Genomic DNA, 23,198 nt, shown 5'->3' on the forward strand with positions numbered 1-23,198 from the left:
CCAATGACACGCTAGGCACCTGGTGGATCAAAAGACTGACTTTGTATTTTTCTATTGTTTGTCTGCAGCCCGTATTTGTGATCACTACTGGAAAGCAAACAGCAGACCAGGGCGTATACCTACCTCTGGATATAGCCTCCTCTCGCCTTCAGAGTAAAGGAGCGGCCGTGTTTGTGTTGGGTATAGGAGAGGACGTGGACACCTCAGAACTGAACGAAATTGCTTCTAGCCCTAACAACGTTTTTAGAGTGGATTCTTTTGAGGACTTGGACGAAAGGGTACCAACGATAAGAAGAGGAATATGCAAATTAGGTAAAATAATCTTTTGGCTATCCTTTTCCTAGTCAGGAGATGGTTACTTAAGAAAAAGGCTCAAAGGATTGACAGAGAGTCTTACTTAGTGTGTTTGTAAATAAGAAGGGTTTTCAAGTATTGCTTTGGATAATCTGTTGTTGTTGTTGTTGTTGTTTCCAGTTCCAACCTTGTCAACGCCAACATTAGCACCAACACCAGTACAAACACCTGCACGTAAGTAAAGATTATTTTGAAAAACGCTTAGACGGACTGGCGGAATTGAAATTTAGTGCCATTGTGCTTTCTGAACGATAAAATAACGGCGAAAAGAGTTCACTTGATATCGATTCCAGATCTTACGTCGTCGTATTTGATTGGAGTAGGAGCTATTAATAGTAAAGTATGGTTAGAATGAGGTTAGGCTCAACAAGGATACAGCCGATTGTGCTGATAGTTTATTAGGTCATCGTTCGGTAAAGCACCTAGATTACATAAGCGGGATACTGTTAAAGTAAAGCGGGCAATAAATACTCCTAATTGAAAAAAGCCGATCACAGAGTTGCATTGCTTGCCATTTGCAGTAGACCATTTAGCGTGGTACATTCGTGAAAAGCGTGCAAGATTCACGGCAAAACAAATGGGATAGTACATCCCTAAAATGCTCGTAATCTTGTTTTTATAATGCATGCATGAATTTTAAGACCTCAAGCAAGTGGATCGTGTTTGCCATGGAAGGAAGGGTCACACGATTTTATTTTTGCCTGACAGCCTGCAAAGCTTCTGTAGATGTGGCATTTATTGTGGATTCATCAGGAAGCATTGGTCGTAGAAGATGGCCTCTGGTGTTAGACTTCTTAAAAAAGATCATCAATGAGTTCAATGTTGGACCCGATGGCACACATGTGGCGGTAGTTGCCTACAGCACAAATCCGAAGCTCGAGTTCCCTTTCAATGCCGTATCTGGAGACCAAATTACTGCAGAGGAATATGGGAAACGTATCGACAGGATCAGATTCCAGAGAGGCTTTACGTACATCGATAGGGCTTTGAAATTGGCTAACGAACAAGTGTTTGTCACCAGTGCTGGGATGAGGTCCGATGTACCGAAGGTAGGATTGCAAAACGTCCCTTAAAAAGCCTCAGAAAAGTTTGTTCAATTGCGTATAGCGAAGAGTGGGTTTGTTTTGTTTCGCTGAATTATTTAAAGACAACGTGTCGTTTTTTGTGTAATTAGGAGGACACCGGCTTTCTTGTGAGCTTGATGGGAGGCTTAGAGTAGACACTGTACATGCTTGTGGTGCAATGAGATGTTAACAAACGCGTTTGTTTTTTTTTGTGCTACATGCAGGTCGCTATTGTAATCACCGATGGCGAGCAAACAACGACCCAGGCATTTACACCATTGGACGAAGCATCCAAAGGCATCAAAGACAAAGGAGTTGTAGTGTACTCTTTGGGTGTAGGGAGTGGCGTCAACTTAGAACAATTACGGCAGATTGCTAGTTCTGATGACAACGTGTTTACGTCTACTAGCTTTGAGGAACTGATTAATGTGGTGAAGCCTATTGTAGAGAAATCTTGTCCGATCAAACCAACACCAACACCTACTCCGAGTAAGAAATAAGACCCTGTTCGATTTTGCTATGCATATTAATTTAAGCAATGGCTGTACTGTTGGTTTGCAACCACGTTTCTGAATGTGGCCATGTTGTTCGACGAAAGAATACAGCCTTTTTTGGCAGATATTTACATAAAAACGGAATTCAGGTCCCAGCTTCAGCTTGTTCTGGTCTGGGCGGCCAATATGGCCGCCGTGAAGTCAATATATTTGAGGGGGAGAGATCCTCTACGATAAGAGTTTCCAAAGAGCTGTGCGAAGATGTCGTTGTTACTATAACTTAGGTGGATAGTGCAATCCCTTGGAGAGGTCGTTTCCGATGTCTGTCTTGTAAAATTCTCTTGTGTTATTCGTAATATATACAAATTCATTTAATTGATGAAGTTTGTTGTATAGGATACGTTATAAAGCTGGATTGGTAGGTTGACTCGCTGTCTGGTTTTGTAAGGTGTGAACGAGTTTTCTCTTACACTTTTGCCTAATGTACAGGTGCAGTATGCCCCATCCCTATGGAGACCACCTTCATTATCGACTCATCTGTATGTGGGAGCGACAGTGACTGGAATCGCTTATTGTACTTTGTGCAAACATTGGTCAGCTTCTTCAATGTGTCTCCTAATCCTTCTGGAGGACGTATTGCTGTCATTCCATACGCTACTGACGCTAGCGTTGCTCTAAAATTCAACACATTGACTGGAAGCCGACTCAGTGAAGCAGAGGTCAATAGACAAATTGGTCTGCTTAAATGTCAGGGTGGTTTTAGACGAATTGATAAAGCATTGGACCTGGCGGACAAGGAAGTGCTGACTCCCGCCGGTGGAGTGCGAGATATCTCAAAGGTGAAGGCCTCTAGAATACACTTTTTTTCCCCATCCTCAACACGTACATAAACTGTACGGTTTGAGCACGATATAAATCAGTCGTATAAGAGAAATCGAAGTCAACGAGACTTGAGACTACAACTAGATTAGATTAAAGGGAGTTGCTTGGCTTCAAAGGCTTGTGGCACGCTCACACAACCACATCAGCAATACTTTAGGTGTATGGTGTATAATTAAATGCTATTATTTTATTGTCATAATGATTTTTTTTGTCGTTTTTATAGTTAAAGTCCTTCCTAGTTTGTGGGCCATTGTCTTCAAATTTCTGTGGTTCGCTGAAAACGTTTGCATCATATTGGTTATTCTTCCTTTCCTCTTTTATAGCCTGTTTTAGTTATCACCGCTGGAAAGCAGACAAAAGATCAAGGAGCATACACGCCACTTGATAAAGCCTCATCCCGCCTTCAGAGTAAAGGAGCAGCTGTGTTCGTCTTGGGAATAGGAGAAGACGTGGATACCACAGAACTTAACCAGATCGCCTCCGGGCCTAATAACGTATTTAGGGTGGACTCTTTTAAGGACTTGTACGGGAAGGCTAACGAAGCGAAGAGAGGAATCTGCGTACTAGGTATCATTTGCAGACAGTATCGTAACACGCACCCTTCATGCATTTTTCTTTTGTACGGCGAGTTGGTTAGGCATAATTTATTGTTTTCCGCCATGATCTGCGTTAACATTGTTACTCTGCCTTTAGAATTTATAGCATGTGGAGACAGCAAACGTGGAAAAAGTGAGATTAGTAATCCTTCTCTAAAATGCATTACTTTTTGTTTGTTCTTTTCAGTGCCAACAACGCCTACACCAGTACCAACGACGCCAGGTAAATCATGCATGGCTATGTTAATTTGGCCAGTCTGGTAATCTATGTAATGTTGTACTGTAGGCTCATATCGCGCCCGTGGGCCGTGGTCCGTGTTCCATGTTAAAGGGCGAATTTGCTTGCTGTTAGCGTTCGCAAGTTTGCTTAGAATCTGCTTTAATTTCAACAGAATTGTGCCGAATTCCAATGGACACCACCTTTATTATCGACTCGTCGTTGTGTGAAAGCGACAGCAACTGGCAGCGCTTGCTGAACTTTGTGCAAACGTTGGTCAGTTACTTTAATGTGTCACCATCAGGAGGTCGTATTGCTGTGATTCTATACGGCTCGGACGCCAAAGTGTCTCTAAAGTTCGATACATTAACTGGAAACCGTCTCAACGGAGAGGAAGTCAACAGGAGAGTGGGCAACCTAGCCTGTCAGGGAGGATCCAGACGAATCGATAAAGCCTTGGAATTAGCAGACAAAGACGTTTTGATCCCCTCTGCTGGAATGAGAGATGTATCACGGGTAAGAAATATTTTCTGAATTACTACACGTTTCAACTGGCATTTGTAGTTTTTTTTCTCTGTAGATTGACTCTGTTAATGAAGACAGCTTTTGATAATCAAACTTGGGGAGTCGAGGGAAATGGCCTGTGTATTTAGAAGGGGGTTTTGGACCGGAGCTTGTTGATCTACACAAGTCCGTGACCAGAAATAAATAGTTAAAATACCCTGAAAAAAACAACAACTTTGTAGCTCACACTGAACAACACCGTAACAGTGCGTGTTCATGGACTGAAAACGTGGGTTATTGATTTGTTTCCTTCCAGCCTGTTTTGGTGATCACGACTGGAAAACAAACAGCAGACGAAGGAGTGTACACGCCTCTTGATATAGCTTCTTCTGGTCTCCAAGACAAAGGAGCAGCCGTTTTTGTCCTTGGTATAGGGAAAGACGTTGACCCTTCGGAACTTAAGCAAATTGCTTCTGGACCAAATAATGTCTTTACCGTGGGATCATTCGATGACTTGGATACCAAAGCTAACGAGGCCAAGAAAGGCATATGTGTGTTAGGTATTTGAATCTCCCGCATTGATTATCCACATTATCGCCCTAATCGACATGATTACGCGGGATCTGATTTTGTTTCTGTTTTGTAGTGCCTCCAACACCAACGATAACAGTGGGACCAACAACTCCAGGTAAGTGATTTCCGTGGTATATGAGGTTTGTATGCACTTTGTACATGACTTTTCTTCTTAACGAGTGGTTTGCAGTTGTTGTGGAAATAGCGCTGTAATCCTCGTAGGCTATCAGACGTAAAAGAAAATCTGCAACTAGTGCAAGGCCTGTAGAGAATGCCGCATGGCTGTAGGTCTTGGCCGGATTGGACGAAAAATATGCCTTGTACCTTGAGTCTAATTACATGACTTTGTCTTTTCTGTTTCAGAAGAAATATGCCCAATCCCTATGGATACGACTTTCGTCATTGACTCGTCTCTGTGTGATAGTGAGAGCAATTGGAATCGCTTGTTGTACTTTGTGCAAACTTTGGTCAACTATTTTAATGTGTCACCGTCAGGAGGTCGTGTTGCGTTTGTCCCTTACGGTTCTAATGCTAATGTAGTTCTGAAGTTTAACACATTAACTGGAATTAATCTTAATGGAGCAGAAGTCAAGAAACGACTTGATGGCTTAAGATGCCAGGGTGGTTTCAGACGAATCGACAAAGCATTGGATGTTGTAAACAAGGAGGTGCTGACACCCGCTGCTGGACTGAGAGACATTTCAAGGGTATGTTGGAGAAGGAAGAATAAGCGCACAAATTGACCAAGAACACAGGAGGCACTTGGTAGATTAAAAGACTGACTTTGTATTTTTCTATTGTTTGTCTGCAGCCCGTATTTGTGATCACGACTGGAAAGCAAACAGCAGACCAGGGCGTATACCTACCTCTGGATATAGCCTCCTCTCGCCTTCAGAGTAAAGGAGCGGCCGTGTTTGTGTTGGGTATAGGCGAGGACGTGGACACTTCAGAACTGAATGAAATTGCTTCTAGTCGTAACAACGTTTTTAGAGTGGATTCTTTCGAGAACTTAGACGACAGAGTACCGACGATAAGAAAGGGAATATGCAAATTAGGTAAAACTTTGTCAGAAATGGGTTTCTTTTTTGCTTTTTTTTGTATCTCGGCATACGTGTAGTAAGCTGTACGGTAAGGTGTTAAATAGCTATTAAAGTTTTGTTGGATATGAATACTGATATAATTAAAGTTCTTGTCATTTTGTTATGTGTGGTTTTTTAAGTTTGAGTTTATTTTAAGATGAAATTTTATAAGTGCTTTACCCGCGCACAGAAGGGGGAGAAGGTAAGAGGAAAATCTATGCGGGTATATTTTACCTTTTAGTTTGATTAGATGTTTTTTTAAATAGATTATTCTTATGCTAATGAACGTTTTTTGTTCTATTGTCGCGCAGTGCCAACTTCCTCTACACCAACACCAACACCAACTCCTACAGTGGGACGTAAGTGTATGTTGTATAGTAATATGGTTGTCGCGATACACTTTCCCGAAGAGTTTTTTGTTATGGATGGATTTTGAAAGACATATTCAAAGAAACCACCAGAAACGAAAAGAGAAAACATAAAATGTTAATTGGCATTTCGATGAGTTCGGGTAGACGAGATTGCTCTCTGGATTCACAATCTTTTCTGGATTTCTCACTACATTAAGGTTATTCGGCGCAGTCTTTTAAACACAGCAGTTAACCAGGCAACATTCATTTGGATGCGAAGTGTTTCTTCAGATACTCAAAATCTTCGGCTGACACTTGACTAAATTCCTTTTTTATTTATTCATCTGTGTGTAAACGACAAAACAAATCCGTTGCCAAAATGCCCCGGATTCGTCATGCACGAGGAAAATTCTCCTGTAGTGCAAATGAAGCCTTTATGTAATCATTGTCAAATGCGAAGGAAATTAACGTGCCGATATATGGAGAGGATCTGCGAAAAAATACTCGTGAGTTAGATTCAAGCGTCAAAACGTTTGAAATTGACAATTAAGTAGAACGCTTCACACGGATGGAGCTGGCTTGAGTGTTTTAGTGTCAGTCGCAAGCTTCCCAAGGCATTTCTTAAGACTTTCAAGGTTCTGATGAAAATTCTTGAATTTTGTTGGTCAATTTACTTTACCTGTATGTTTCATACCATATGTTCAAATTTTTTGGCATTTTCCAATGGTGACATGAGGCCATACGTCATGTTACGTTTTTAATGGTTAATTTTGCTTTTTAGATGTGCCGCAAGTCACTCTTTTGAGAGAATATCGTTTTAGGAAAAAAAAAAACATTCAAGGGAGGCTGCGTGGCCGAGCGGTTAGAACGCCAGACTTGTAATCCAGAGGTCTCGAGTTCTAGCTCCGCCCCAACTGGTAGCTGGATTTGTTCTCGGTAGTCTCTAGTTCACAATCCTCGGCCACTCTTGTAAAATAGGCAGTTGGTTCGCCTCCTACCAGTTGGGATTCTCACTTTGTTATGTTTCGTGTGAATTATTTGTTTTATCACCCCTGAAAGGCCCCTAAAGGGGAGAGGATAATTAAGTATTTGTTCAATTTTTATTTTAACCTTATTGTGCTTCCTGGTTGTGTATTCTTGATTTGCAACCACGCGACATGTTGGTGGTCAATGCGATAGAAATCATTTCAAAGAATTTACATGTAAATGGAGTTTAGTTCCCAGAGGATAAAAATTATTTTGTACTTGACCACCAACATGGCTGCCATGACGTCACGTGTAAACCAGCAATTAAATAGGCCATTTGCGCGATGGCGTCATTTTACTACTACGACCAAGGGAGCCTGAATTTGAAGTCAGCGTTCTCCCTCCAGAGGATTTTCATTTCGCAAAATACAGATTTTTATTTCGAAAACTACAGATTTTCATTCCGCAAACTACAGATTTTCACTTCGTTTCGCTCCATTTCGTTTCGCAAATTCCAGTAAGCCCTAACCCACGCGATCGTCAGGTACACGATCAAAGAAATGTGGGGCAGAGGCAGTCTGTGAATGCATGTGGCTGCTGTATTAATTTTGTAGAATATATTGCAGTAAAAAAAGGATGTATTAACCAACAGCGAAAAAAAAAAAGAAGGAAAAAAGACAGGTTTCGTAGCAGGAATCGAACCCAGCACCATCGGCTCCATGCGACTTCTCCTCACCAACTGTGTTATTAGACATTTATTTTCCTCTTATTTTAAAGCTGTTGGTCCAAATCGCTTACATTTTCTCTGCAAAATACTTCAGCCATCGAAATGCATCGCCAAAGGCATTTTTTTTAAAACAGCTTTTTCGCTAGCGCGGCCACAATTTCAACCGGACAAAGATAGTGGGTGTCCTGTGCAAGTTTACGGACTTACCGACTTACGGACTTACGGACTTACGCACAACGCCATGACATAGTGGCTACGCTCCCTGAAGGGAGACGGTAGCCACAAAAACGAAAGCCTTAATTTGCACAAGAAAGCAAACCCCTGAAGGATTCTGGTCGAAGTAGTAAAATGACGTCATCGTGCAAATGGCTTATTCTTCCTTCTACTGCATCGCGAATAACGTAAAGAAATCGAAATTACACACGGAGACCGTTTCAATAATTTCAGTGTGACGTTACGTTCATAATTTCATGTAACGTATCCGTATCATTCATGCTTTCTCAACGAGTGGTATGTCTAAACCTAAAGAGATTTTAAAAAGTGGTAAATTTTGTCATTAAGAAAATCGGTGTTATTTTTTATTGTTAGCGTGTAAGGTATCGGCAGATGTGGCATTTATTGTGGATTCATCAGGAAGTATTGGTCGTAGAAAATGGCCTCTGGTGTTGGACTTCTTAAAAAAGGTCATTAGCGAGTTCAATGTTGGACCCGATGGCACACATGTGGCGGTAGTTGCCTACAGCACAAATCCGAAGCTCGAGTTTTCTTTCAATGTCGTATCTGGAGACCAAATTACTGCAGAGGAATATGGGAAACGTATCGACAGGATCAGATTCCAGAGAGGCTTTACGTACATCGATAAGGCTTTGAAATTGGCTAACGAACAAGTGTTTGTCACAAGTGCTGGAATGAGACCAGATGTGCCGAAGGTATACATGCCTACATTTGCTTCAGTTTTTCTTTTAAATGAACTGGGGTAGCTCTCAAGAAGCTAGAGATGCTCTCGGCGAACTAAGCAATAAACTATGCATAAACAATTCTTACAAGTTGTATAGTTGCCATCGACTATGTTTCTTGCAAGTTCTTTCTCCTGATAAAAAAAATAATACTTTGGGTTGTCATGTTTTCCTCTACTTCACTGCTTATAATTGTACGTAGTTGCAGTACCATTTGCCATGTTTGTTATCAGTTCTATATCCAATTAAGGGTAGGCGGTATTTGTATAATCTCAACAGATTGCTATTGTAATTACCGATGGTGCACAAACCACGACTGGCGGATATACACCACTGAACGAAGCCTCTCAGGGCATTAAGGACAAGGGAGTTGCAGTGTATTCTTTGGGCATTGGTAAAAATGTAGACCTAGTGCAGCTGCGGCAAATTGCTAGTTCCGATAGTAACGTCTTTAGGTCTGCTGGATTCGAGGAGCTCGTTGAGGTGGTAAGACCAATTGTACAAGAGTCTTGTCCAAAGCCAACACCTCCTCCTACCCCTGGTAAGTGGTTTTGACTTCTTGTTCGCTATATAACGTTTTTCAAAACTGAGATGTGCTGCAAGTTGGTTGTAATTATAGCAAGTGTTTAGATCAATGAGATAGCCTGTTATATTGTCTTTTGATACTCGCAAATTGTTTTAGAGGGTGTAAAAACAAACATGAATGGTCCGACATTCCAGGTCGTGCTAGTAGTAGAACACTCAAAGGATTTCTTTTAAAGGAAGGATTCTGGCAAATTTCAGAAAGCTATGAATTAGATTCACAGGATAAATGGACGAAGAAAAACTGCTAGTGGGATCTTCACAACTGCTTTTTGCTGGAAACATTTTTAACTACATGTATCGCATTTTATATAAATCTTCTTTCTATTCACCAGGAGCAATATGTCCTATCCCTATGGATACCACCTTCATTATCGACTCATCTTTATGCGACAGCGACAGTGATTGGAATCGTTTACTGTACTTTATCCAAGCTTTAGTTACACATTTTAATGTGTCACCATCTGGCGGACGAATTGCTCTTATCCCTTTTAGTACTGGTGCCAAGGCGGCTCTCAAGTTTAATACGTTAAAGGGAAGCCTTCTCAATGGAGAGGAAGTCAACAAGAGGGTTGGCAAGCTAGAGTGTCAGGGAGGGTCTAGACGAATTGATAAAGCCCTGGACTTGGCAGACAATGAGGTTTTGATCCCTACTGCTGGAATGAGGGATGTCTCAAGGGTAAGTGACTTGTTGATTGATCATTGTTTTTAAAGAGCACTTTTCTTCAGTCGGAACTGGCCTGCCTGACCTGATGGGTCCGTAAAAAGAATTCCACTGTTTACCAAACCTGGTAAGCCAGATTAGTCTAACATATAGATTTTGCCAAGGCCAAAAGCGAAGCTCTCAAGTGATCTGTTATGAAATGATTTTCTTAGGTAATTCAAATTTTGCCGTAAGCAGAAAACAAACTAAATTCTACTTAAAAGGTGGGCCTTTGCCCGTGATCAATGACGTTAAATACGTCACTTGCATAGTAAGTCCTATAACTGAAGCCGCGATACAGTCATGTGACACTGGTCAGCGGATACCCTTTGTGACAGCTGTCAATTGACCATAACGTGGATGTCCATTACCTAGTTTAAAACACAGATGGTATATGCCTTGGACTTCAGAGAGTGTGACATTTCATATCCGCTAACTTGTGGGGGTGGACGGACGGACGGACGATTTTGTCATTTCTTGGATGCAAAAATAACCAAATTTTCTGACCAATCTTGTTCCTGGTGTTCCGCCATTAATACGTTCTATGCGTAACAGTGTTGTTGTTGTTCATCGTTAAGCGAAACACTAAAAAAGAACCTATTTTAAAATTCAAAGGCTAGTATAACCGACCAAGGGTGTTACATCGATAGTGCTTTCAGTTATTGGTTTTGTTTTTGCAGCCTGTCCTTGTTATTCTGGCTGGAAAGCAGACGACAGACAAAGGAGCATACACGCCTCTTGATGAAGCTTCCTATCGCCTAAAAAGTAAAGGATCCCCAGTGTTTGTCTTGGGTATAGGAAAGGACGTGGACACCACAGAACTTAACCAAATTGCGTCTGGGCCTGATAACGTATTAAGGGTGGACTCTTTTAAGGACCTGTATGACAAAGCTCCTCAAGCAAAGACAGGCATCTGTGTGCTAGGTATTGTGTTCTTCCGCTTTTTTAAATTTTATTTGCTACACGATAATAGAAATTACAAATAATATAGGAAAAGTAGAAAAAGGAAGTGGCGAGAAGATGTAACAGAAACTGTAGGAACTTACGAGATTTTAGGCCTCTTCGTACTACGGGTTAGAGCTGTTTATTTGCCACACAATAACAGAAATTGCAAATGATATAGCAAAAGTAGAAAAACGGAAGTGGCGAGGAGATCTAACAGAAACTGTAGGAGCTTACGAGATTTTAGGCCTCTTCGTACTACGGGTTAGAGCTGTTTATTTGCCACACAATAACAGAAATTGCAAATGATCTAGGAAAAGTAGAAAAACGGAAGTGGCGAGGAGATCTAACAGAAACTTTAGGAGCCTATGAGAGGTTAGGCCTATTCGTAATACGGGTTAGAGCTGTTTAACATCAATTCAAGAAAAGATGGCGAAAGGCCGAAGATTTATGAAAGATATCCCCCTCCCCCTCCGCGTGTACTTACCAGCCCTGTGGATCACGCTTTTGCTCATTAAACCCCTCTGACTCTACAGTTTTTCCCCTTTCCTTGTAATGGTCCTAAACTGCTGCACTTTGTACTGTGCTTAAGTAATTGGTGAATGGTAATCGTTAATTGGGTTTTTGTCTTTTTAACAGTGCCTCCTACCACACCAGTGCCAACAGGTGAGTGATTATAACTTTTTTTTTCTTTACTCTCTATCTTTTTTAGCTTAAGAGCAACTTCTGTACGATGCGCGAGCTATAAAAGCAATAAGTTGAATCCAAATCGGTCTGTAATCATTTGTAGTGATTAGACAAATCGGACAACTGTGATCTGTTTGACTACGGGTAAGATCATACACACCGAATAGACCTTTCTACGGATTTTCCAAGTTTTGTTTAAAAGCGAATTACTTATCCATTCACACTGCTGGAACGAGAGCTTTTCAGTTAAGAAACTTACCAAGCTTAGAGGTGATATGTTTAAAGGGAGCGTTCAATCCTGTCCTCTTTACTGGTCCCGATCGACAGTTATAAAAACCATGAAAGGGTCTGTTGGGTGACACCAAGTTCTGTTACCAAGTATTTATAACCTAGCTTGTACACAACCTGAACAAAACTCTGATTACAAGCTCTGCCGGGAGTTTTTGCCTGCAGATTGTAAAAAAGTACACACGCGCACGCGTTATGGCGTTTACTCTCCAATTACTTTGGCGTGACGAGTACTGTCCCATTACGCAAAAATGTTATGGTCATGATAAATATTAACTGCAAGGCTGCCGTTAGTACTGAAAACAAATCCAGATATAGCAAGGAGAATCCAGAAAAACCACCGAATTATAGAAGTCGGTTCTGCTTATCAACGTAATTGTCGCAACCTTCTCACTTTATTCTGATGGCATATTTCCTATCTCGCTCTCTCTCTTTCTTGCCGTCTACAGAATTCGTTTGTAAAGCTGTGGCAGACGTCGCATTCATTGTAGATTCCTCTGGAAGTATTGGTAGAAGAAACTGGGTGAAAATGCTCCAGTTCCTTAAAGACATGGTGAAAGCTTTTAATGTTGGTCCACAAAAGACTCATATCGCTGTGGTCGCTTACAGCACGATTGCCAAAGTCGAGTTCAGATTTAACAGGCTCACGGGATCCGCAGTGTCAGAGGAAGGTTACAACGGACTAATCGACGGGATTAGGTTTCAGAGAGGCTTTACCTTTATCGATAAAGCACTCAAGCTAGCCAATGAACAAATATTTTCCACCAATTTTGGAATGAGGCCTGCTTTGCCACAGGTATGAAAAGTGTATGCCACACGCACTTTTTCCTTTTATATCGTCTTGAAAGGGAAAACGGTACATGTGGTTATGTGGTACAATTTGAGGTTCGACCAAAATACGTACTAGACCTACAATATTATCGGATGGGTTTCTTGTCTCAGTAGTTGTCTTTGTGCAGTTAAGTACCAAGCACTAATTCCTTATTTCTTTCAACATCTTTCCAAATCTAATTCTAATCGTATAATCTGCAAGGGGTATATCCTATCACGGCAGATAAATGGAGCTAGGCTTTTGGTTACATGACATAAAATAACTATTTAAATAAAAAGAAAAAAGAGTTAAGTATCGATGCTACGTAAGACAAAAGACGCCTTTGCGTAATGTAAAAGAATTTATTTGCATCATGGTAAATGGCTCTGCGGAAGCTTCGACACCAACCTTGATTGGATATGGGGAGGGGGGGGGGGGGGCTAATATTCTAGAAAAGCACTTGGACATGTTTAGGAGTGTAGCGTACATATACGGTACTCCCTTACGCTGGTGGGTATAATCTGGAAAAAAAAATTGCAGTTGAATCAGGATGACTGATCAATTTTTTTGCGTTCTATTAAGTGTCTTTGTCCCCTCTGAACGGTAGACGTCTCCTGATGACGTCACTGTTTTCCCCCTTTCCCCCGTTAGCACTGAAACCTAGAGAGATGGGTAAAATAATTAAGTAACTAGTGAATTGTTATTCTTATTTATTTGCTGAAAACTTCTCCCGCAAAACACCGAAAATGGCATTTTCGAGACCCTAAATTTAAAACATTTTTTTGGGGAAGTACGCAACCAGACTTCCACAGTAAAGGCTCTCCAACTTTTCTTCCCTTGTGTACACCTTCAAAATCTCATGCTACGTCCCTGGTGTTGATAGGTCGTTTCAAGTCGTTTGTAAACAAACTTCTTACAAAATGATGGTAGCTTTGTTGACAAAATCCTTTTCCCCGATGAGCCTGTTTCTCTAATTATCAATACTGATATCATTTTTTTCGTTTCTTAGATTGCTATTGTTATCACGGACGGGGAGCAGACAACAAACCGAGGACCTTATACTCCGCTTTCAGAAGCCTCAAAGGGACTCAAGGACAAACAGGTGATATTGTATGCTCTTGGAATCGGCAAAAACGTCAACCAAGATCAGCTGAATGCAATAGCCAGTTCAAAAAACAACGTCTTTACAGCTGCCAGTTTCTCAGACCTTACTCCCGTAGCGCAGACCATTGTCCAAAACTCATGTCCAGGTAAGGCTTAGTTCAAAATGAGTATGTTCAGGTGTACCGGAATTTAACACATTCACTCTTTTCTTAAGAATATTGTTTTACCGACCCAGGGTGAATATTCATTTTTTTTCTCCCTGCCGATTTTATATGGTAAGGTTAAAAGCATAGTTCAACTCAAAATTATGGCGGAGCTCCACGCGCACGCGAACGGAGCCACATACCTAAGAAAATTTGGTAATCTATCCATCCGATAAATTTTGGTAATCGCGTGACCGTAAGCCCGTCCACCCGTCCGTCCGCACCACAAACAAACAAGTGCGTTTAACGAGCGCGCAAAGCAGGTGTATTTTGCTCTGCGATCGATTTGGACTTTCGACTGACCGAGAGTTGAGACGAGTCAAAAAAAGATTCCAAGGGAGTGCTCGACGCGTTAAAATGGGGGAGGGGGAGGAAAAAATAGGCCTGCACGCAGCCATTGTTTGTTTGGCGAACGCCTTACACTGGATAGACGGGAGTTCTGATTGGTGCGGTTCCGGAAGTTCGATTGCTAGCTGTCAATCAAGGCCACATAGGAACATACATTTTCCAGGCCTTCGGCTCGGTACATTTTTAATATCCTGATTCATCCGGATTTTGAAAATTTTGATTCTGCCCTGGGGGAACGCTTTCGGTTCTTTGGGTTACGCCTATAGCTTATCGATCAGAGCAAAAGCAAGCCGTTATTACACTATTGTCGAGACCAGATTTATTGGCCTCATCTTTCATTTTTCCGACTTGACCATGATAGGAACTAACGGGGAACGCTTTAGTTCCTAAACTGCAATGTTGCTTTCAACGGAAGAACGACGGGATATCGCGCTCCAGTCCAAACATTCACTCATCTCAGGAGAAACAATCTGTGTCGGTGCCTAAAGAATGATATTGCCTGCCGACTTACAGCGCAGTTCTCCATGGTTAAGTTGTTGTAGCTTCATTTTAGGCTACAATTCGGATCTGTAGATAAGTATCCGTGAGAATTCAAAAATAAGATTTGCTCAGTCAAACTTTAGAACACTCCATGCATTATATAATTTGCCCGCAACAAAATTTCTCTCTGTTTGGTCACGTTTCACATTATCACGAACTTATGGGTCGTGTTTGACCTGTCAACGCTATATTTTCGTTATTGTTGAAGTAAATTTGTGGCTTCCGGAACAATAAAGGATCTGGATTTTCATTGGCTGCAATTGCATTTCCGAAGTAGCAGTCAGTCGCAAATAATTAGGGGGCGTTGGGCAAATTCATAGGCTCTGCTGACAGGCGTTTTTTCCTTTTTCTCCCCACCCCTCCCCTTGCCTGCCCCTCCTCCATGTAGATCTGGGTCGCGCTTTTAAAATTAAAAAAACGCCTGCTCTACAGGCTAGCGTTTAACCTGATATTAGACCATATTATGGTCAATTGACAAGTGTCAAAACAGGGTATCCGCTGACCAGTGTCACGTGACCGCATCATAGGCTCAGGTGCCAACTCATTGAGGTCACGCGTTTTTGAAGTCTTCCGCTGACCAGTTGTTAGCTTTTAATTGATCGCGGGTTCAAGTTTATTTTTTTCAGTCCTATGGTTTTCCCTTAAAGTTAAGTAAAGATTTTTGGTATTTTCAATAGTTTAAAGTCCATTGTCTGCAGTAAATTTAAAATGCATCAACGGGAGCTTCGCTTTTAGCTGTGGCTAAATATATTTAGTAAAATCCAGCTAGTGGTCTATTATCAATGCTGCGGTCTGATTGGTTGTGCTACTTCTAGGCTATATGTTATAGTCCCCTAGTAGCGAAAACCGCGGGCTTTTTGGCGGCAAAAGGCTTAAAGTCTAGCTTTTAACTAGCAAAAATTTTTTATTCTCGATATTTTTGACCAATTAGTTGGATTTTACCAGAAAAATTATTCCTTGAGCCCTCATGGCCTCTGAGTCAATAGCCTCATGGGCTATTGACTCAGAGCCCATTCCGGCTCAAGGAATAATTGTTAAATACTATCCTTTTCAAATATCAGCCTTGGGTTTATTCTTGTAATATTCTTTTAATTTCGCAAATTTCATCCTCGATATTCTGATGAAATGTATTCTTATAAAAAAGTGTGCATCGTTTTTATGTATTATTATTATTATTATTATTATTATTATTATTATTATCGTTATCGTTATCATCATCACCATTATTATTAATTTTCAGAACGTTGAAGGATTTTCTACCAATGGGATGCAGCGTTTCTGAGAACAATCTACCAATGGCATGTCGATGACTACAGATATTTGGCCACGTTGAAAATTTTCTAACAAATTTATCTTATTTAACAGGAATAAGTCGCACATAGATTAGTATTCCTAGTGGCATAATTAGCTATAAATTTTGTTTTTCATCCTGTTTCCTTTTCTGCTGTGGTTGCTAAGCCTTTAAAAGAAAGCATTCGACATCATAGATTCATACAACAATAAAATAAAATTCAAAATGGTACACAAGACTAGGGCTGTGTATAGAATAAACCGTTGTTTGATGTTAGAAGAGGTCTGTAAAAATAAAGAGTTATCTGTTTCTGAACTATAAGCACTGATACAAAGGCAGGAGCAGAAGGTGCTGATATTCAAGGAGTAGAATTTGTGTGCCACTTGTCTAAGATCGATCTAAGCTATAGATAACCGAACTAGAACAGTTCGGCGAATGCAGGGTGGCCTCGTTAATTCAAAAATAATCGACTAGAGGTAGACAAACAATGACAAATAAGATAAAGTATACAACGATCACAGTTCTGATATTAAAATGTGTTTTTTGAAGCCTGTGCATTGTGTCATCAATTTCTTTTCTGGGTGAAAATCTTTGCCAATTTGTTGCCAGTGAAGTAAACGTTTTTACACGAACAAACAAGAAGAGATAAAGCAAGGCTAACAATTAAGGGGGGAAGGGGATTCTTTTATGTTGGACGTTACAAAAAATCTTTTACCTTGATGTGTAAACTTCTTTGGAACACGCGAGCATGTACTTCACATATCGAAGTATAACCTGGGAAGGCCCAAATATATAGCTAAAACACACATATTTACTCGTAATCTTGTTCCCAGATTTTTTAGAGATCTGAGGACGACATTAATGTACACGTAAATGTCGGAGTAGATCGTTATCACCCCGGCAGTGTCGATGATAATCGGGAAACTTCGCTCGCATTACTTTTCCATACTTAAATCAACAATCTTTCAAAAGATGAAACTGTTATTTCAGGATTTCTAGAATAATTTCAAAACCGTGCCTCTACAGATGACAATCAAAGGGTAAAGGGACTGGCAAAAGTTGTTCACTGTAACGAGGTTTTGTGATATCGAGGTTCTTTTTCATATATTTTACTATTACTGGGGTAACTGATGAAAATCGTTATATAGAGGTTTCACTGTATTTCATTTCTGGCCACCTTCAGATGGGTGACAAACAACAATAGACAAATTTCGATATATTAAAGTTCATACATATAAGTGAATCCAGTGCTTGGGGGAATATAACAAAAGAAATTACCTTCAGACTTAGTATGAACTCAGGTAATTTTTATCCTTATCATTCCCCAAGTCTCGGAACCATGAATTTTTTGTATAACGAACTTGGTCCATTGGTAATGTAAAGTCTTTGGCGTTACAATCTACGCCTCCAGTAATGCTAGAAGGTACTGCAATTTTTAGTCTCATTTTGCAGTTATTAACCAAATGCAAAGTTAGATCCCTCAATAAATTCAGTTCGCTAGCACTTAAAGGAAAAAAAGAAAAAATAATAAAAATGATTTATCACCATTTATATCTAGCCGGATTTATGAAAATAGTACCATCGGACTCCAGGAGCCCACACACAAGAAACTCAGCTCTTACCCATGGTTCTCTTAAGGTGACTCTCGTCTTGGTTCCTGATTAGCAAAAGAAACATTCAAGTCCATCAAAAAGACACTCTGGACTTGTCCAAACACTCTAGCTGCTTAAAGGCCCTAAATGACGGAGGATGCTTGAGAATTAACCAAGTTCTAAGCAGAGAATTCAGGGTTAAATCACCCCCCCCTGACTTCCTCCATCCCCCCGAGCCTAGCACGTGCTTGAGGGAAATGCTTTCATTGGCCAATGGAGGCCCCTTTCCAGCCCATGGCGAGTTAGCTCAGGGACTGAGCTTGACAATGAGACCAACCAGGACAGCAAGCCCCCTATGTTTTTTCTCACCTCAGTGACCAGAAACCTGGCTATAGCCAGCTTTCTGTGCGAATATTCTGGCCCATTTTGAGGTATGTTTTCAAAAATTCGGCTAGATATATTACCGCATTCACATGGCTGAACACTCCTTACTCAGATTAACCCCGGGTGATCAACAGAACGAAACATTGTTACGTAAAGAACTGCAAATCTTCCTTTGAATGACCCTTCCGACGCGTATTCGGTGCTGAGTAGTTTACCTGAGTTTAAATCACAATGTAAATTTTCTTACCAGACATCAGAGATGAGTCCAGTGTAGAATCCCGATTCCTCGAATCTTCGGTTTTTCTAACATTCTTCACCGAAACACAACTAACTCCTCCCGATTTCTTAGTCAAACGCTGAGGTTTTAACCGATTTTCGAACCACCCGATAATACGGACCAATTTCATTTTATTTTTCATAAAGAAATGCATTGAATGTCTCCGTAAATTACCGGCTTAGTTTCCTAAGCTGAAAAACTGCAACTATAGCATACGGGTGTTGAGACTGCTGGACACACTCTTAAGTGGCAAAATTAATGTATTAGAGAATATCTTTGCGCTTAAACTCGGTTCTTACGGAACCTCTGGCCAAACCCAGAACGAAAAATGACTTATAACCAGATACAATGACTATTTTGCTGTCTTGCATGCAGGACTCAAGGACAACCAGCCTATTGCTGGATTAGGTAAAAGAAGAATGTAATACGACGTCATTAAAACCTTAAGTCCCAATACAGACCAACATCTATTTTCACCTGACACTAACAATACATCCTCAAAAGCTTCTGAAAATAAATTATGTTATCGCCAAAGATAAAAGGGTTTTATCTATTATTAAATTCTTTCAAATAACTCGTTAAAGAAATGTAAGGAGATAAGTCTTGAGAATTTGTATGCTGATATTGGGGCTTAAAGGGCCAGGTGTTCTCCCTGACACTCATTCGTTAAATCAGTATTCTAGAAAGGTGCAAAAATACATTTCATTGTTGATTATTCTGCATGAAATGTTGCCCATTAAATTACTAACACCCAGCCTTAACTGATGAATGTTGTTCATTAAAGAACTAACACGCAGCCTTAACTGTTGTCAGGTCGGATTTGTCGGATTCTGCCTTTTTTGCTAGCAAATTAAACTAAAGAGTCGATCAATTTCGAATACTGTTACTAACAGCTGTTGTTGTACTGTCCAAGAAGGAAATCTCCAAGAAAGGTAATTTACGACCTTATTTTTTGTTTTGTGTTTGGGCTAAGGAAAACGTCAACTTCTCACTGAATGGCAATAATTATGGCAATCAAAATGGTTTGACTGAAATGTATTTGAACAGAAAAAATGACGAATACAGTAAGTTGAACCTGGCTAATTAACGTCTCGTGTAAGCGAACAGCTCTAGCTCCCGTGAATGACACCAAATTATGAATCCAGCAATTTGAGTTTCGTCCGAACTGCCGTCAATACAACTCCAGGGGCGTAGCTTGCGATTATGATGGTGTAGGCACTGGAAGAAAAGTTAGAGCTCCGAATGCGCTCCAAACTAGGTGGGTGTGAGGGCATGCCCCACCAGAAAATTTTTAACCATTTCCTACAGTTGACGCAGGGCATTTTTAGCAACCAAATAGATGTTTATTTTACCGCCATCTCTAGTGTTATCAGTGTTTACGCGAAAAAGGGTAAAATAGTGACGCCATCAAGGAGGATGGATGCAAAGGGGAGACGTCTACCCTACAGACGAGCAAAGACACCGATTTAATGCAAAAAATTGATCTGTCCAGTCCCGATTGGACGGTTGAAAATGCTTTCAGGAAATAAAAAAGTATATTTTCCAGATTTCAACTGTACGCACGGGCGGGCGTATATGTGTATCCTTGTTAAATCTGCCGACTGGTGATTTATAATAAACACAAGCACAAATACTTAGAATATATTTGGTAATCCTTTTCCCATTATTATTTACTAAATATCCCTATGTGTTTGCGCATTAGACGCGTAAATGAAGTTTCTTACTTGTTTACGCACTTACTTCAAGCAATTTTTTGCTGGAATTAGCATATGAAATTGATTCAGTTAAACACCCTATTAAGCAAATGGGATTCGATTGACCATTAACGCTGGTTGTCCAATCCTCACCCTTTCATTGCCAGACTGTGAAATGGCGTCTCCTAGGGTGGTTCTAACTTTTGTGTATGTCGAAGAAATCCTGCATTGTAACTATTCAAACGAAACTTCTTTGACAATACTGACACAAGGTACTATTTTTTGGCATTTTACAAATAAAATGAAAGCTAAATATTTTGGTGAATATTGACTGTGGTCACCTTTGGCAGAAAAGTGTCAATGAGGAACATTTCTTTTAATGGGCAATTCAATTTGTTTTGCACGTCTAGGGAACTTTTTGGCACCTTCGTTACGCTCATAATGATTATTACGATCGCCCCGTAACATCTCGAAAAAAAGTCTTAAATTTTAACAAACAGTGGTTATTGGCTTGACTATTCTCCAAACATTTACTTGCTAAAAGGAACTAACACCTGGCCTTAATTGAAATTCATTGGAATTCAGTCCTTGCCAATAAATGACTCGATCAGAAAGGAATATTGTTATTCCTGTTGCGCTGCTTAAGGAAGCAAGATACACAGTTGAAAGAACACAAGGTAGTTTTTATTATTCACTTTCTTAAATCATTTTTATTCGTATTCCCTCCTTTGATGGCGAAAAGAAAACTAAAACTTAGAAAATGACGGTAATGGTTTTAAGTACTCAAATTGCATTTTTTTAATTTCTGTATTTGTATTACACCTTTTGACAACATCGGATAAGAGGCAAAGGGCGACCCTTATATCTTATTAAGTTATTTTATATTGGGGAAAGGCCCTTGGATAAATATTGCTTTTTACAAGGCCACGCAGGCATACAGTGAGGAGGAGAACTGAAAGCTGTTTGCTTGCAATTACTAACTTGTGAAAAAATCTGAGGGTCCAAACGTTCTGCGTCCGCAAAGGGCTTCAAAAATCGCCTCCCATATACAGTTAGGAACACACTGATTATGACGGCAATCTACCAGAAGAAAAATCCAAAGCCAAAGCCATCTGACGATTTAGGGTACGGTAGAAGTGCAAAGGGCAAACATTGGTATCTATTCGCGATCTCGTATTGTTCTTTTTGCCTTGCAATTTTTTTTTATTGCCAGTCTATTCCAACAAAAAAGAAAACATTATTCCACGGCATTATTAACAATTAAAAGGTGATTCGAGGTTTCTTTCGGGGGGCGGGGTTAGTGGACAATGAGAATGGACTCTACTCCTAGTAAATCAGATCCAAGCCGATATAAAGTCTTTTTAGTAAAATTCTACTTACTAGTAATTCATCTTCTATTCCACTTTTAAGAATGCTTTCTGGAAATTTCTAACAATTTATCAATTTTTCTAGGGAAAGCACAGAAAGCGATAATGTAAGCTTAAAAGTGAACCATCTGCGTGATGTTGCCTTTGAACGTGTTTACTTATTTCGTAGTAGAAAACAACAACAACAACAACAAAAAGTGTCGAAAATAATTTTGCTCCATCAAGGTTTGAAAAAAAAAGTGTTTGCAGGGAATTACAAGAGTCCAAAAATTGTTTAAAGTATCAGCCAAAACATAACAACTGTTTGAATAAATTACAAAGTAAGGGAAAACGTAAATTTTCCTCGCCACTGTAAATGTCTCGTGTACGAGTTTAGACGGAAAAAAAAATGGGAGTTTACTGTTTCAATACTGGGTAGCCCAGTGATTAATTCAAAATTATGAGTCTCATAAAGATCCATCGGTAAAAGAAGGAAATAAAACTGGCGATCTGTTAAAATTATCTTTGTTCAAAAAATTAAAATACATGTAAACACGTGTAACCCAAAACTTCGTGGACTTCAGGTGAAGAGAGAGAAAAAGAATTTCTTAAAAAGAGAGAGAGAGAAAAGAATGAAAAAGATAACGGAGCTGGCCCCTGGACGCTTGCTCGTCTCGTTGACTACGAGACCTCTTCGCCAAGTATCAAATACATCGTCAAATATAACATTTGAAACTTTTTTCCGTGGGAAGACTACCGGTCGAGCCGTACGTGTTAAACATGAATTCAAAGATAGTTTTGAGGAACATAAGCTGAATCATGAGCTGGGGTTTTCTTTTTGTTTTAATGCGTACTCAGCCGAGCTCGAATGTCGGCTAACATCCAACTGACGAAGTTTGACAGGGCAGTTGTTCCCTTTGTGAAACACCAACCATATAAAATATAATAAGCCTTAACGCCAACTGAGAGCCTTAATTAATATGATAAGCCCGTTGCTAATTTAATGCAATTAAAGCTCAAAGCAAACAACTTGGCTATGTAATACCTTAGATTCTAGCTTGTAAAACCTGAAGCGAAAAGAAGTGTAACATTTAGTAGTTGTCAAAGCTGGCCCACCTAGCCGTTACCTGTTAGCTCAAACCGTTTCCGAGGAATCCTACTATTTCTTTTGATCATGCCGTGAAGAAGGGAAGAAGTAGGAAATTCGATGAATAACTTTCACGTCCCTTTGTCACTTGTGACGTCATCAGATTTAACGTCATAGACAGCATTTACTGCGAACTTCTGTAGAAGGGCAAGGCTTTTTGAACTATAACTCAAAGAGCGCGATACCGTCAAACGGGCTAGAGAATAATTAACAAGTCGAGCACTTCGATGTCTGTAGTTTCATCCCTGATCTCTGCTTACAGCTTTCGAATTCGAAAGCGCAGAAAGCAAAATTTTGAGCTATTTCACCAGGTTTTGTTCAGTACTGTTTAAAACCTTAGAAACACATTGAAATGAAAGAAAACCTTAAAATAACGGTGCGGTTCAATGTCATTGAAATTACTTAATTATTTCTATGCTTCAACTTATAATGCATGTCTGGCTTTCGATGGCTAGGATGGAAACGCATTACAACTTGAAAAAATTGGGGCAACTAAC

The 23,198-nt window shown here is 40.1% G+C and overlaps 1 protein-coding gene across 1 annotated transcript in view; it reads left to right on the forward strand.

Moving 5' to 3' along the window:
* LOC140926166 (uncharacterized) overlaps positions 1 to 16,814 on the forward strand; it is a 135,584-nt gene extending 118,770 nt beyond the window's left edge. Inside the window, exons 163-183 of the mRNA XM_073375952.1 lie at positions 69 to 312; positions 475 to 528; positions 1,063 to 1,403; positions 1,643 to 1,907; positions 2,402 to 2,751; positions 3,118 to 3,361; positions 3,578 to 3,613; positions 3,783 to 4,123; positions 4,428 to 4,671; positions 4,758 to 4,799; positions 5,048 to 5,391; positions 5,496 to 5,739; positions 6,075 to 6,122; positions 8,395 to 8,735; positions 9,042 to 9,303; positions 9,680 to 10,023; positions 10,728 to 10,971; positions 11,629 to 11,655; positions 12,414 to 12,760; positions 13,785 to 14,025; positions 16,211 to 16,814. Coding sequence (XP_073232053.1) covers positions 69 to 312; positions 475 to 528; positions 1,063 to 1,403; positions 1,643 to 1,907; positions 2,402 to 2,751; positions 3,118 to 3,361; positions 3,578 to 3,613; positions 3,783 to 4,123; positions 4,428 to 4,671; positions 4,758 to 4,799; positions 5,048 to 5,391; positions 5,496 to 5,739; positions 6,075 to 6,122; positions 8,395 to 8,735; positions 9,042 to 9,303; positions 9,680 to 10,023; positions 10,728 to 10,971; positions 11,629 to 11,655; positions 12,414 to 12,760; positions 13,785 to 14,025; positions 16,211 to 16,218 — 4,611 coding nt within the window. The 3' untranslated portion in view covers positions 16,219 to 16,814. The remainder of the gene's footprint in view (positions 1 to 68; positions 313 to 474; positions 529 to 1,062; positions 1,404 to 1,642; positions 1,908 to 2,401; positions 2,752 to 3,117; positions 3,362 to 3,577; positions 3,614 to 3,782; positions 4,124 to 4,427; positions 4,672 to 4,757; positions 4,800 to 5,047; positions 5,392 to 5,495; positions 5,740 to 6,074; positions 6,123 to 8,394; positions 8,736 to 9,041; positions 9,304 to 9,679; positions 10,024 to 10,727; positions 10,972 to 11,628; positions 11,656 to 12,413; positions 12,761 to 13,784; positions 14,026 to 16,210) is intronic.
* Positions 16,815 to 23,198: the final 6,384 nt, after the last annotated feature.

This window comes from Porites lutea, chromosome 2 (assembly GCF_958299795.1).
Source record: "Porites lutea chromosome 2, jaPorLute2.1, whole genome shotgun sequence".
Lineage (NCBI taxonomy): Eukaryota > Metazoa > Cnidaria > Anthozoa > Scleractinia > Poritidae > Porites > Porites lutea.